Source organism: Artemia sp. Qi Xiang Cuo, chromosome 2 (assembly GCF_049724085.1).
Source record: "Artemia sp. Qi Xiang Cuo chromosome 2, ASM4972408v1, whole genome shotgun sequence".
In the NCBI taxonomy this organism is placed as follows: Eukaryota; Metazoa; Arthropoda; class Branchiopoda; order Anostraca; family Artemiidae; genus Artemia; species Artemia sp. Qi Xiang Cuo.
The window spans coordinates 86,272,286-86,288,517 of record NC_142795.1 but is presented as its reverse complement, the minus strand read 5'-3'; the positions used below and the strand labels follow the sequence as shown (position 1 = coordinate 86,288,517).

Here is a 16,232-nt window from a genome sequence, read left to right as displayed (position 1 = left end):
TTGATTTGCGTATTCAATTTAAGTTTCACTTGTTTTAGATTTATTTATTCATTTACATTAATATATATTGTATGTTTGTTCGCATTGATTCTTTATTTAATTTCTGTTCGTTTTAAGTTTCATTTATACTTTAATAGCAAAATTTTTGTTTTTTTTTAAGCTTGATTTTCATATTCAATCTAAGCATTACTCGCTTTACGATCTATTTATTCATTTATATTATTACTTGTTGTATGTTTTTTGCTATGATTGTTTATTTAATTTCTGTTCGTTTTGGGTTTCATTTATTCTTTAATAGTAATTTCTGGTCATTTTAAGTTTGAATTTTAACAGGTATTTGTATCTCCTGATCTTAAGTTTAAAATGGCCTTTACATTTCTTTGAAAAACTTATTTTTCGGAAAGTTTTTTTTAATTAATTTTTGTTTGTTTTTGATTGCAAAAAGTTACAAGTTGTTATGGCATGGGGGGGGGGTGCTTACTTTCCGATTATTCTTGACTTTAAAAAAACGGATCTAGAACTTTCAATTTAAATTGAATGAGGCTTTTTTCAAAGTCTATACGATTACCTCTTTGATAAAAACCTTAAATATGAACAATAGACAGCTTGCATAACTTGTGGACAGCGATTGACAACCATGAATGGATTGAACAAATAGCTCCAATAAGGAGGTTTAGACCATTTCACTTGCTGACACAAAGGGATAACAACTGTTTGGAATTGACCTTAATAGGATTTTGTGTGCCAAAGCAATTTTGCATATATCACAGAGTATATATTTTAACCTTGTAATTGGATAGTTATGATAGATTTCCTATGTATTCTTTCCATACAAAACCCCTTCCCATAAGTTATAAACCCCCCTTACTAAGTTATGCCCCAGGGCATAACTTACAACGCCTACCCCCGGGTGCTGGTGGGCTGTGTCGACACTGGAGTTTTTTGTTGTCAGAACTTTGAACTATTTTAACAAAATGTCTATCTCAAAATTTTTATCTGATGCATTTAGGGCGTGGAGGAGGGGGGGGGCTAGTTACCCCCCAATCTCTTTTGACTTAAAAAGTGAACAAGAACTTTCAATTTTCAGTCAAATGAGCCCTCTCTAACGTTTATACGAGCATCCCTTCCATAAGAAATAATGGAAAGGATTGGAGAATTCTTAAATTACAACCCTTGCCCTGAGGGCTGTGGGGGAGTTGTCATCCTCAAAGACCTAATTTCCAGAACTTAAAACTACATTTAATAAAATGGCTGTCTCAAATTTTTGATTGGATGTGTTCGGGGACAAGATGGGCGTGAGATCACTTTTGACTATTAAAAAGGGCACTAGCCCTTTGGATTTCCAATCGAATGAGCCTTTTTTGAAGTTTCTACAACACCGCCTTCTATAAAAACCTTATATGCCCCCAGGGCATAACTTAAAACACGTGACCTGAGGGATGTGGGGGGTAGTCCTCCTCAAACAATTATTTTCTATCTTCAAATCAACTACGCTTAACAAAATGACTATCTCAAAATTTTGATTGGATGTTTTTAGGGGAATGATGGGCGTGGGGGGGCTAGTTGCCCTCCAATCACTTTTGACTATTAAAAAGGGCACTATCTCTTTGAATTTCCAATCGAATGGACCTTTTTTGAAGTTTCTACAACAATGTCTTCTATAAAAACCTTATATGCCCCCAGGGCATATCTTAAAACCCTTGCCCTGAAGGTTCTGGGGGAGTGCCCTGCTCAAAAACATATTTTCTATCTGGAAATCAACTACGCTGAACAAAATGGCTATCTAAAAATTTTTTTGGGATGTGTTTGGGGAAATAATGGGTGTGGGGGGGGGCTAGGTGCCCTCCAGTCACTTTCGACTATTAAAAAGGGCACTAACCCTTTTAATTTCCAATCGAATGAGCCTTTTTTGAAGTTTCTACGACAACGCCTTCTATAAAAACCTTATATGCCCCCAGGGCATAACTTAAAACCCTTGCCCTGAGGGTTGTGGGGGATTTTCCTCCTCAAAAACTTGTTTTCTATGTAAAAATCAACTACGCTGAACAAAATGGCTATCTAAAAATTTTGATTGGATGTGTTTGGGGGAATGAAGGGCGTGGGGGGGGCTAGTTGCCCTCCAATCACTTTTGACAGTTAAAAAGAGCACTATCCCTTTGAATTTCCAATCGAATGAGCATGTTTTGAAGTTTCTACGACAACGCCTTCTATAAAAACCTTATATGCCCCCAGGGCATATCTTAAAACCCTTGCCCTGAAGCTTAAGAAAAACCTCCCCGTTCAAAGGGCCTCAGGAAGAATTAATTCATCTGCCCGTGTTTAATCTATGATTGGTGATGATTTCTAACTCAGCCGTGTCGTTATTTTATCAAAGTATCAATGGTGCTCGTCAGAACCTTAAAACTCTCGGAAGATTTTTTAATAGTTACGAAATTGTGTGCATCACTGAACACCTTTAAAGTGTTTATAAAGTCTTCCTGTTAGAGCTCTCGCGTGACCACATGTTCTTTTTTCGGCCTGCCAAACTGACATCTGGTCATCCTTTCAGCAGCCTGGCAATTGCTGTGAATAAGAAGTTTTCTTGCTCTCTTTTTGAATCTTCCGGTGTTTATATTTCAGTTGATTTTAGTTCTTTTGTTTTGATATGCGTGTGCATATGCCAGCGAACTACCGAAGCTAGTCCTCTTATTGTAAATTTGCCACAGCTTGTGCTTCGCTTTCTAAATCCATTCACAGGATTTGGTCAGCAAATAAGTTAATATTTATTTGTGGTGATTTTAAAACGCGTCTAAAAAATGAGAATGCGCCACTTACTCAAATGTTACTTTCTTCAGTTCCTAGTGGTGTTTTTCTGCTACCAAAATCGAAGCCGTTTTCTTATGTGCACAACTCGGGCTCCGCTTCTGATTTGGATTTCGTTCTAAAAGGCGCCCACCAGATGTGGGTACCATGGTTGACGTTTCAAGCGACATCCTTACGAGCGATCACTTAAGTTTGCAGGTTCGCCTTACCTATTCTCTGCCTCTTCATGTGCAAAAGCCTAAGTGTTTTTTTAAACCTTTCTGGAATCGTCTTGATCTCTCTCTATATCAGAGAACATTAGATTCTATTTTTTCGAAAATTCGGATTCCATTTCTATGTACGACCTTTTATATACATTCATAAACGGAAATGCTCTCGATTTGGATTTCTACTTGGCAGAAATAGTTCATTCAATCAAAGGTCGCTGATTCAGTCTCTCTTCTTTTAACCAAAGCTCTAGTTGGCATACGTAAAAAAGACTGGAGTAAAGACGACGACGTTGAACTTTAGAGTGCTAAACACCGACACAAGTTCTGTTTTTTTATTTGGGCCGACTGCTTTTATCCAAGGTCAGTTAGTTTATTTCAAATCGTCAAATATACGAAGCGTGTATATAAAAATACTGCGCGGCAATAGAAACCGCGTCAAATCTGCAATCTTTCGTGGCATATTAAAAATAAATCCCAGCTGTTGTGACGTTACGTTGTCAAAACATACCTCAACCTCTTCATCTGAGGGCAATACAATTGATTTAGACTCTTGGGAAAGTCATTTTTCCTCATTCTTTTCTGACGAACCACCTCCTCTAGGCACAACATTTAAATTTATACATTTGAGACATTTTGCAAAGTTATACCATGCTAAAAACTATATCACTATCACGCCAGCATTTATTCAGGCTTATATTTGCCGTCTTAAACCAAGTAAAGCATCGGGTTCAGACGGCCTGCAACCCGAACATCTGATATACAGGACAGTAAAATTATTTGAACATCTTGCTATCTTATTTCAGGCTTGTATTGCCCAGTAGCATATTCCTGATGCGCTGTGTGAATGTCTAGTAACGTGAATTTTTAATAAAGACCCAAAATCCTGTGACGCATATAGACCGATTACTGTATGTTCGACGAACGGCAAGGATCTTGAAAAACTTATCTGTAATGAAATTAGCTGACGGTAACCAATCATGTGATCATGACGATAACCAATTTTATTTTTGGGAAGGTCTTTGCATGCAGAACACCCATGCAACTCTTCTGACGATTCTTTAAAGGCATAAAAAGGCAAAAAGTAACCTCTACGTTATTGCCATTGATATTTCAAAGGCTTTTGACTCCATTCTTCTCTCCCAAGCAATTCTGTCTCTGTGTAGAAGTGAAGTTAATCCATTTGTTTGTACCTGCCTGTGGCAGTTGTATCAGAACTCTTTGATCCGGATACGTTTGCGAGGTAATGTTAGTAATCATATTCGTGTGCGCCGTGGTGTTAAGCAAGTTTTTGTTCTTAGTCCGGCAATATTAAAAAACTCTATTAGAGTAGTCACTCGACAGATTCCATCATATGTAATTGAGCCATATATAGACGTAAGTCACTTGTCTTATGCCGATGACATTCTTCTCTTGGCTTATAATCTTCGGGCACTCCAGAACGTTGTTGATGTTGTTTGCTCTGGCATGAAAGAAATCGGTCTTTCAGTTGCCACTTCTAAAACAGAGTTTCTTGTCTGTGGACTGGAGATCGCCTCCAGTGATGCAATCCAAGTTGTTCCCGCTACAATATCATCTTCCAATTCACTTAGGTATTTAGATTTTCCATTTGGAACTTGAATTAAATCCACTAGGCAGCTTATAATTGTTTGTTTGAAAGAGAAACTAAGAAAATCTTATGGTCTTCTCGCCAGGGTAAAGGGCCAGTTTGATAAGAGAACCCTTGGTCGGCTCTATAATGCGTTTTTTGCACCGCATGTGTTGTTTTTGACACCTTTTTGGAAATTTTTCTCTGATTCTGATAAAAGGCTAATCCGATCGCTGCTCTTTAGGTTCTGGAAGTATTTTCTTAGTACCTCCATTTGAACTCGTAATTGTTACAATTCACGACGGTACGGTGTTTTTGAGATTTGTAAGAAAATGGAAAATCTGTCACGTAAATTTGCTGACTGGGCAAAACAATTATCGATTTTCCACTGACTTGCCTTCTATCAAGTGCCCAGCGTCGCTAGTTGTGATTAAATAAAAAAAAAAAGGTTTTTTTAACTAAAAGTAAGAAGCGACATTAAAACTTAAAATGAACAGAAATTATTCTGTATATGAAAGGGGCTGTCCCCTTCTCAACGCCTCGCTCTTTAAGCTAAAGTTTTTTATTGTTTTAAAAATAGAGTTGTGAGAAAGAGTCAAGCTTTAGCGTAAAGAGCGACGCATTGAGGAGAGGACAGCCCCTTTCATATACAGAATAATTTCTGTTCGTTTAAATTTTAATGTTGCTCCTTATTTTCAGTTAAAAAAAACTTGTTTTTTTTCAATTTAATTTCTGAAAATTTTGAAATAATACAGGTTTTGATTTTGGCTCACCGTACATGAATAATCAAAACAAAATTTGCTTAATAATTTAACTTTTTTTGGTTAAATGGCTTTCTCGAAAGTTGTTTAATTTCATTTATGAACGTTTTTATTGAATAAATGTACGTAATTTAGGAATTAACTTACGTAACGAACTTCTATATTGGTATATTTTTAATGTATATTAGGGGGTTCGCCCCTTAGTCAATACCTCACTCTTTACGCTAAAGTTCAAAATTGTGTTCGAATTCTTTAAAAATTACCCCTTAATCACAAAGGCCATTAATTAGAATAAATAGCTCTTATAAAAGTATTAAAAAAAACTTTAGCGTAAAGAGTGAGGTATTGACTAGGGGGCGAACCCAATCATATACATGATAATTTCTGTTCTTTTAATTTTTGATGTTGCTCCTTACTTTCAGTTGAAAAACTTATTTTTTTTTAATTTAATATCTGATTGTTATTTTAAATAATACTGGAAAATGCGGCGCCCCCTTCATAGCAATGTCCCTTCCCCCATGAAAGCTTTTTCCATGGAAAGATCTTCCCGTGTAACCCCGACCATCCCTCCACTACCAGAGAAAATCCCCCTGGGAACGAAAATTTGGAAAATTTTCTCAGGTGCCTAACTTTTGATGGGTAGGACTAAACGCGATGAAACCTATATATTTGAAATCAGCATAAAAATTTGATTCTTTTGATGTATCTATTGACATCAAGATTCTGTTTTTTTATAGTTTTGGTTACTGTTGAGCCGGGTCGCTCCTTACCACTTCTTGTCTGTGCTCTTTACTTACAGTTGGTTACCACGAGCTGTTTGATATCTTAGAATGTGTGATCCGTGTGCTAGAGCACGAAGAAGACAATGGAAAATGGGTTGATTCAGTAATATTTATGAAATGTGCAGAAGAGAGCGGGAGTGAGTGGGAAGAGCCATATAGGTACCGGCCAGCCTATAGGCCTTAAATTGCTGGGGACAGGCAGCTTAAGTACCCATAATTCCCACAACACATCATTAGAGTTAAGTAATTTTATATACCCTAACAAAAAATTTTGGAACTGGAACTGGATGCTGAGAAGTGTTTGAAAGTTAAAGTTGTCAAGAATTGTGCGTGTTTTTTGTCTGTGCCCTTTTTGTTTTTCTTTTCATTTTCTTATACTCCTCTTTAGTGCATTATTGTTGTGTACAGAGAGTAACAATAAATTATTATTATTATTGTTATTCCCCTTTATCAAGTGTGTATTAATCAATTATTATTTTAGTTGACACCTCAGAGGGGGGAGTTCCCCTTAATTCACAAAGAAGGTATTTTCAAAGCACTAAAAACTTCAGCGTAACGAGTGAGGAACTGAGTAGTTTTGATGTTGCTCATTCCTTTCAGTCGAAAAAACTTGTTTTATAATTTAATTGAATATGCGTCAGAAGACACTTTAGTTATTTCGTTTATAAATAATTAGAAAGCATACTTTTGTGAAAGAAGGACAATAATAAACGTTAAAACAAAAGAGTCCAATGGCTGTTTTTAATTCTATACTCTTGCAGTCTGCTTCCTCCAAAATAGATGAACTACTAAAAAAAGAGGTTAAATTTATAATCATGTTGTTACAAATCAATTTTTTAGTTTCGTTGTTTGTTGTTTGTTTGTAGCACTCCTGGGCAAGCTGCCCATTGTGCACGTCTCCATGACTTTCGTCGTTTTCTAGGCTTTCGTCGTTTTCTAGGCTTTCGTCGTTTTCTAGGCTACTTTGATTTACAGATTAATTTTGTAGGCTAGACATAGCATAGGCTATTTTGAGGTTAGATGACAAATTTGGGCAAATTCATCTTGTAAGACAGAAATCAGATAAAAGAAATATAGCCTAGTTTACCAAACAATCCTCTAGGCATAGTCAATAGTTTTTCTAAAAGTAATAGGCTAATTGTTGGCTTGGTAATTTTTTTGCAGTTCATATTATTGACTTACAAATAAAGTAAACATACCACTCAATGTTATTTTTATGCTCTTTCCAAATACAATAATCATTTTGTCAGAAATGAATTTTACCTCCACCCCTATTTATTCCAATTCAGGGTAAGCTAGGCCTATATAGGCTAATTGCACATTAGGGGGGTGAGGGTAAAATTTAAACTTGCCTCCCATTTACATCAGTAATGAAATCACCCCCGGTCAATATCTACAAAATCATATTATTGAGTTAGGAATAAAGTGAATACACCATTTGATGCCTTTTTTATGCTGATTACAAATATAATAAGCATTTCTATTGGAAATGAATTTCAGCCCCCCCCCCTATATATACCTAACCCAACCTAACCTAAGCCTGAATTGGCCGATATAGGGGGGGGGCTGAAACGCATTTCTGATAGAAATGCTTATTATATTTGAAATCAGCATAAAAAAAGGCATTGAATGGTGTATTCACTTTTGTCCTAACTCAATAATATGATTTCGTAGATATTGACCTAACCCCCCCCTACTGTGCAAATATAGGCCTACCTCCCATTTACATCAGAAACAAAGTTTGCCCCCACCCCCCTAATGTAGAAATATATACACTGAATTGGCATATATAGGGGGGGCTGAAATTCATTTCTGATAGAAATGATCATTATATTCATAATCAGCATAAAAAAAGGCATTGAATGGTGTATTCACTTTAGGCCATGGGCGCCCACATGGGGGGGAAGGGGGGGGGCTGTCGCCCCCCCCTGACTGAATGATGCTGCCTTATTTTTATATTTTGTTCTGAGATTTCTATTATATAGCATTAAAAGTGCCAATTAGACAAGGTTTGCCCCCCCCCGGGAATTCAGCTTATGGGCGCCCATGCTTTAGGCTATTCCTAGCTCAATAATATGATTTGGTATATATTTACCCAAATATATACCCTGAATTGATATATATAGGGGGGGGGGTAAAATTCATTTCCAAAAAAAATGGTTATTATTTTTGGAAAGAGCATAAAAAGAAGGCATCAAGTGGTATGTTTACTTTATTTGTAAGTCAATAATATGAACTGCAAAAAATCTACTGTTGGCTTTAGGCCTACAATTACATCCCAGCTCCCCATACTCCCCTAATGGCAATAAGTATAGGCTAGACATAGTCTGTATACACATGTTTGATGATTTTTTTTCCCAAATTAGGTTATCTCTCTTTAACATTTTGAACTAGCCTAGGCCCTAACCATTGACAAGAAGTCACTAAATATGTACACAGGGGACCTTCACCCCCCCCCCCCCCTTAGATCCCAAGTTTGCAATGATCTTCTGTTCAATTCCAATTTGTTTTGCTATAAATAGGCTTAGCCTTTTCTTGTTGTTTTTCGGGGAATGTTTATATTTGTAGATTAGGCTATTCATATAGGGTAAAAGACCTCTTTTTGGGAAAGACCACCCTTATTTTACTACAGCATGAGGCAATGTGAGGGCAGTAACAAGAACTCTGCCTTCTTGGTCAAATTTTCACCAATATTTTGTCAGCATAAATTAAAAATGTGGTCTCTGTTTTGACAAGCAATTAAAAAGAAAAAATTATATCTAACATTTGTGATTTATAGGATAAATATCAATGAAAAAAAGTTACATTTTTAGAATCAGAAGACAATCTGCTTTCTTTTAATATGTGAATAAAACTAAAACACTAAAAGAATATATACATCAAAATAGGATAATTTGTATTTCCAAAAAGAGGTCCTTGTAGATATGTCAATAAACTAATAATGTCAAGTGTTTGATCTTAAATAATTTTATTAAAAACTATGTTAATGTATAGCATAGATTTTTAGCTTTTCTCTGATATATACAATTCTTCTCAATTCCTCTTTGGTAACAAGGTGTGAGGGTATTAGTTTTACATAATTTTACTCAATTGGATACTGTTTTTTTACCCTAGCTAAGAAATAAACATACCTCTATAATCAGAATTGCATCCTAAATCCAAATTTAACATTCATTTGTGTCAGAAATGGTTAAATTTTTACAGTTCATATTACTAACTTATGAATAAAGTAAATATACCACTTGATGCCTTTTTTATGCTCTTTCCAAATATAATAATCATTTTTGTTGGAGATGAATTCTACCCCCACCCCTATATATACCAGTTCAGGGTATATATTTGCACATTAGGGGGGGGGTAGAGTTTGACCTTACCTCTCGTTTGCATCAGAAATTCATGGTAAATTTGCAATGGGCCATATAATTTAGCTAGAATGAAAGTGAAAACATCATTTGATATTTTTTTATGCTCTTTCATAATTACACATCACAGGTATATATTTGCACATTAGGGGGGGGGGGTAAAATTCATGGTAAATTTGCAATGGGCCATATAATTTAGCTAGGATGAAAGTGAAAACATCATTTGATATTTTTTTATGCTCTTTCATAACTCATATAAAATCCCTTTGGGGCATCAGAAATAAGGGACATAAAAGACTTCTGGTCATTGGCATGAAAATTCTTAGTCAATTTTTTTTCAGGATTGTAAACTAGAGGAAATACTGGATGAAAGTGATGTATTACAAGAGGTTGTAGGTGATAACAAGAGCTTAATAGCATTGTATGTATATTTTTTATTTCCATAATTTATGTTTTTTCTACTTATATTCTTACTTTGTTATTGTTTCATTATCATTTTATTTATATAAAATGCTATTTGCAAGTAAAAGATACTTTCTTGCTTATTTTTTTGTGTAACCCATGCTTTTGGAACATTTTTATACCCCATGTTTATTTTAATTTCTAAATTTTATGCTTTACTTACATTTTCTGATACCCAAATACTTTTCCAATTGCCAATTGGTCATGATACTAATAGTTAGTTCTATTAACCAATTTGTTAGATTTTTTAATAGCCAATAACAAATTCACATTTGAAGTGAAACTGAATTATGTTGCTTACTCTATAGAAAAGTCTAAAAGGTATATTTGGGCATAGTATTTTAACCCTAATAGAAATACCATTCCTCAATGAAGTATCAGGATTTTTATTATGCCTGAAACCTCTTAAGCTATCTTAATACCCAAATTTTGTCTTAAAAATTAGTTCATTTTCATTATCATATTATTTTGGGCCTGAACAACCTGTGTTTTACAATAAAATATTTAAATTATTCATTCAATAACTGCCATGGTTTTGTGCATTTTGTTGTGCATGAAAATTAGCCTCTAAAGGGTTTATTATTCATTATGCTCCCTAACAGCCCAAGGGGTCTTACTTGACCTAATAAATAAATGGGTACATTTTTACTCTTATTTTGGCTCCAAATAATATTAATTGGGAGTTTTCAAGTTTGCAAAAATCTCATACCTTTGACTTCTCATAATGAATAAGCTTACAACAGTGACAACCCCATTATAAAAAGTCTTAGTTTAAAATTTAATATGAAATGGCCAGCCAATCATTGACTGTACAGCCTTAATAAAGGATACCTGATTGTCATATTAATGGGGGATATTTATGTCAAGGCTTTTCTTAGCAGCAATAAGTTACCAGTTACAAATATCCAATGAGAAGGAACAATGGGTTATTAGACTATCTAGTGAAAACTAATACCAATATTGGCTGAAAAAGCAAATTATTTGAAAATTAAACATGCTTCCATTGTCCTAATTAACTTGTGTTAATGAACAAGTAATATTATTTGCACCTCAGTAAGGGTTCTCTAGATTTTTAAAATTGTTATTCATTCTACTTCAAGCTACTGGTCTACAAGATGAAGATCACAGTGAAACTTGTATGATGTTTTTAAAACCTCAAGGGCAATATTTGAATTTGGTGCTAAAATTTACTAGCCATAAAAACTTTCTGCTAGTGGTCTGGACCTCTCTTCCAAGTCCAGCTAATTCTTGCCAGCTCTTGATCTGGTCATTTCCCACTAGTCGCTTACATTAACAGAAAGCAGAGCCAGCTCACAAATATTGCCCTTTGTTCTGCCAAAGCCAGCTCTTTTAAAGATCAATGCTACATGCAGAACCATTCCTAGGGATGGTCATGCCTAGGGCAAAATTAATTGCAGCACCCCCTCCTGACTCAAATATAAGTAAATTAAGCTGGATCAAAGTGAAAAATTTGAAAAGTGGGAAACCCCCTGGCTGCAGTGCCCCAGGCAGCTGTCCCAGTTGCTTCCCCCTAGAAATGGCTATGGTTACATGGTGGGAAAAAGCATCATCTTTTCCTTGATTAAACTTTTTAATAGGAATTAATCCATTGAGTTCAGCTGTTAAGAATATTTTTTTTTTGTTGTGTTGAATTACTGGCAATTCATAATTATTGTTTTATAAACATTAATGTAAAAACTCTAAGGGCCAGGGATTGCTACTGTGTTAGTTTTTAAAATGTTCTGAAACCATGGTGGCTATGCATGAGACCAAACATAGTTGACTTTAGTCACTGAAAAAAAGAAAGAAAAAACACAAAGCAAACATTTCAGCCTAAGCCATCCTTAACACTAAAAAAAGGGAAGGGAAAGATTATTCATTCTCTATTCCTTATATTTCTCAATTTATCCTTTTTTCCCATTTTTTAGTGCTGAATGGCTAAGTGGAATTCTTTGTATTAATTTAGAAACTTAAAGGTCAAGGGTTGCTGCTGTTTTAGTTTTTAAATATGTTCTGAAACCATAGTGGCTGCACAAGATACTAAAGATGGGGGGGTTTTCAGACAGTGGAAAAGAAAAGAAAGAAAAGAAGCAAATATTTCGAACAAGGGAAGGAATGGACCACTTCTCAAGTTTTAGAGGAAGGAATTCAACTAAAAAAGGGAAGGAAATTGTTCATTCTGTTTTCCTTATGTTTCTCAATTTAACCTTTTTTCTCATTTTTTAGGGCTCCATGGCTTAGTGGAAATCTGTGCTGAAATACCTACTTGGGTTTTTTGTTGTTTTTTTTCACAGACTGAAAATCATTCTAGCTGGGTTTCTTGCATGTTATTAGTTTTTAAAAGTTTTACCTTCCCTTAATAGCTGTTTTCCTTATCTTTGATTATGTTTTTTTTTGTTTTCAGCCTTTTAAGAAAAGAAAATTTCACAGGCCTTGTGAAGTTGGTTACAACAGAGCCTCCAGCTGATCAACCAGAGGTCACTAGGTTCAGGTTAGCCAATACTGCCTCAGAAATACTCAGCTCTGATATTCAAGACATTAAAGGACATTTTGTCACTGACACCTCCTACCTGGGGATTTTATGTGATTTCTATAATGAAGAGAAAGAGCTAAATCCATTGTTAGCTTCTTTTGTCAGCAAAGTTTTGGGAAATCTGATCGGAAAATTACCAGAGCAGGTCATTATTCTCTGTACTTACTAGGGTTTTCTTAATCTGAAAATGAGGTTATAAGTTCCCTGTATATCTTAATGTGGATATGCAAGGGGAAAATAAGTGCTACGAGTCCTTCAAACAATCAGAAAAAAAACAACATAAAATGTATTGAAAAATTAGGTACTTTTATGCAAAAATGGAACTTTGTTGTTGTGTAACACAAGGAGTTTAGAAATTTTTAACTCCTCTAGGATTGTAACTATGTCCACCCATGCTATCTTTAATACATTAAGGGCTGCAACCAGAGGGATGGGGCATACCCATTCTGACCCCTGTCCAGAAATTCATGGCTGGTCATCACTTCATTTGTGGTTCCTGTCCCTTCACAATGGCAGGCATGGTAATTATGTTAAACATAATAAAATTTTGTTGAATATAATTTTAAATCAACACTTAATGCAGGCAGAGGCGTCACTAGCCAAAACATTTAGGGGGGGAATGGATTTTACCAACTGATTGGTAATTTTTACTGACTGATTTGGCAATATTACCATTAAAATTACTTTTTTTGTTTAGCAACAGAGGCTGATCTTCTTTCATTGATTCAATTTTTATACATTTCCATCAGTCCATTTACCTAATAAAAAAGATGTGAGCCAGTAAAATAGTAAAGCTTCACGCCATAATTGCACCAACTCAAATTTTTTACCAACTGGCTGAAAACATTGGTGGGGCGTCTCCCCCCCCCCCCAACATGACGCCCCAGAATTGAGGTACAGAGTTCAAATATCTTAAATTTTGTTCTGCTTTGACACATGTCCAATACACTGACACATTGATACCTTTCAATTTTTGTGCTACTAAACCCTGCTCTGGGCTTTGCTTTGTCCTTCCCTGCCTCAAGACTTGTACCTAAAGCCTTTGTAGCGATTTTGTTCAGTTAAGACCAAATTTGACAACACTGCACTGATGAATGGTTTGTTATCTTTTCACTTGTGATACAAAAAAACATTATTTTGGACACAATCTACACATCCAACTGCTCAGAGGTAACCTAAAAGCTTTTTTTTAACCCCCTCCCATCTGCTTCATCCATAGAAACTGCTATAGGTATTCTCAATTTGGTTTCAGCTCTAACCTGTCAAAGCATTTTTACTTCCGTTTTATTGACGGGTTAACAGAGGGATAGCCCTTATAAATTTGTTGTAATGAATCATTTTAGATAAATATTTCACAGCCTTTGTTTGTTTTATCTAATGGGAAGATTGGTAGCACCCTGTATGTTATTTCACAATATATTTTGTAGTAGTTTGATTTGACGTACTATCTAATGAAAAAACGTGCGTCTTATCTTATCTTTTATTTATAGAAAAACTATCATTTTGTGTTTACTGTTTTTATCATTATCTACTGTTATTTATTTTGTTATCTACATTAATTTTTTTGTATCATGTATTTATACTTTTTATTTGATAAATAACTTCGGCAGTTGTCTGTTGCAAAAAGAAAAAGTTGGCTCTAAAATGTTGAAATGACATATGATGGAAATTATGAAATGGGCAATTTTGAGTTTACTGCTCTTGTACACAAAACAAACCAGAGATATTTTAGGGTAATATATGACATATCTAGTCTTATATAGACGTAATTAAAAACAAATCTTTAGGCTTTATTCCCACTCCTCCTCTAGCTAATAATCCCTCCCCCACTCCATTCTTGACTTTCTCCTGCCCTAGAGGGTCACACCTGCTATAAGTGCTTTTAAAAAAATACGCGGTATATTACCAGCACCCCTCCTCCAACCACATCCCTTATACCAGTCTCTTGATCATCTTTTTCTAGAGAGCGTCAAACATATCAAGTTTTAGTCCAATAGATACACTTGTCTGCTGCTGAAAAAGCAAAGCGTAAACAAAATGATATAAGTTTTTACACCCTCAAACGAACTGAAAACCTACTGCTTTTAAGAGCATAGATGGTAAAAGCTATGCAGTAGAACCATTTTGATTGATAATTGAAACGCAATATAATCTATGATTCAAATACAAGGCTGTATTAAGGGGAGGGAGGGGGTGTAAGTGGGTTGACCCCCCCCCCCCCGAAATGTTTGTCCGACTCGTAAGAACATTACAAAAACGAATATAAACAAATTTTGGATGCTTTTTAAGTTTTTTTTTTGTAAAAATCTACAACTAAGTAACGTCTCTTCTTGTATCTCAACAGACAGCAGAGTCTTTCTTTATAGATGTGTTTGGAAAACGTGTTCTGGCAAAACAGACGTCCTTGAAGTTAGATGGAACGATCTTTTTCCTATGCCTAACACTACTGTAAAAGAATATGTTGTCCTATCATTAATGTTCACATTGGCTTTTCATTGCGGCCAGTATTTCTTTTTTTTACTTAATTACACTTTTTTATGGTTTTTATTTATTTTTAGCAATCTATAATCTACGAGATGAATCTTTTTCCTAGGCCGGACACAGCTGTAAAGGTCCTATACGTTATTTTTCTTTGCTGCCAGTATTCCTTGGTTTTACTCTTATTATGCTTTTTGATAAATTTTTATTTGTTTATTGTAGCAATCTATAAGCCACGAGATAAATATTTTCGTTAGGCCAAACACGGCCGTAAGAGAACACGTTATCCTATACGTTGTTCTTCTTTGTTGCCAGCATTCCTTTTTTACTCTATTTTTTTTTTGTTATAAATTTTTATTTTTTTATAGCAATCAATAAGCTACGAGATGAACTGCCTTATGTTATTTGAATACCTCAAATCACGTGGAAACTTTATTTCTCGTTTATTGGCTCATTTTGAAACCTCTGCTGTAGCTGACCTAATCTTTAAGCTCGTCAATGAAGTGACTGGAAGTAATGTTAGGATTAATGTGCAAGAAGTAAGTACTTTCTGCTGGTAGATAAGTGTCAATTATAATAACTATTTAATTATACCCAAATTAATTGTATTTAAAAAAGGAAAATCCATAAACCGGCAACATGCTAAAACTTGTTTTTCCATAATGTGTGCATGATAATATAATATGTATATGATTTTTTTTATTTATTTTTTCTTTGTCATAATAAGTAAATCACATAATTACGCTAATATTTCCGATTAATAAAATTCTCCAAGCACTTTATAATTTTAATTGTTTAAGCTTATTATTCAAGATTAATTAAACTATTGTTTCATAATTATTTATCATTTTATTTACTTTATGATTTATTGTTAATATTGTATTAAAATTAATGTTTCATTGTATATATATATATATATATATATATATATATATATATATATATATATATATATATATATATATATAAAAAATATATATATATATATATATAATATATATATATATATATATATATATATTCTAGTATAAGCTACGAGATGAATCGCCTTTTTTTATATTAAAATTGATTATATATTGATATATTAATTATTGATTATATCAAAATATAATATCATATACTAAATATATATATATATATATATATATATATATATATATATATATATATATATATATATATATATATATATATATATATATATATATATATATATATATAATATTATAATATTATATATATTCTTTGTAAGTTTCAT

At 34.1% G+C, this 16,232-nt stretch overlaps 1 protein-coding gene across 2 annotated transcripts in view; it reads left to right on the top strand.

Annotated features, from left to right (window-relative positions):
* The first annotated feature begins 6,852 nt into the window (after positions 1–6,852).
* The window catches only part of fmt (phosphatase 6 regulatory subunit 1-like protein fmt), a 74,508-nt gene continuing 65,128 nt past the window's right edge, over positions 6,853–16,232 (top strand). Inside the window, exons 1-4 of one of the 2 annotated variants that reach the window (XM_089103968.1) lie at positions 6,853–6,939; positions 9,843–9,922; positions 12,368–12,641; positions 15,343–15,513. In XM_089103968.1, the coding sequence (XP_088960094.1) occupies positions 6,871–6,939; positions 9,843–9,922; positions 12,368–12,641; positions 15,343–15,513 (594 nt within the window). In that variant the 5' untranslated portion in view covers positions 6,853–6,870. Of the gene's footprint in view, positions 6,940–9,842; positions 9,923–12,367; positions 12,642–14,139; positions 14,230–15,342; positions 15,514–16,232 lie in introns of those variants that run through there. The other variant, XM_089103975.1, reaches the window with a different exon arrangement.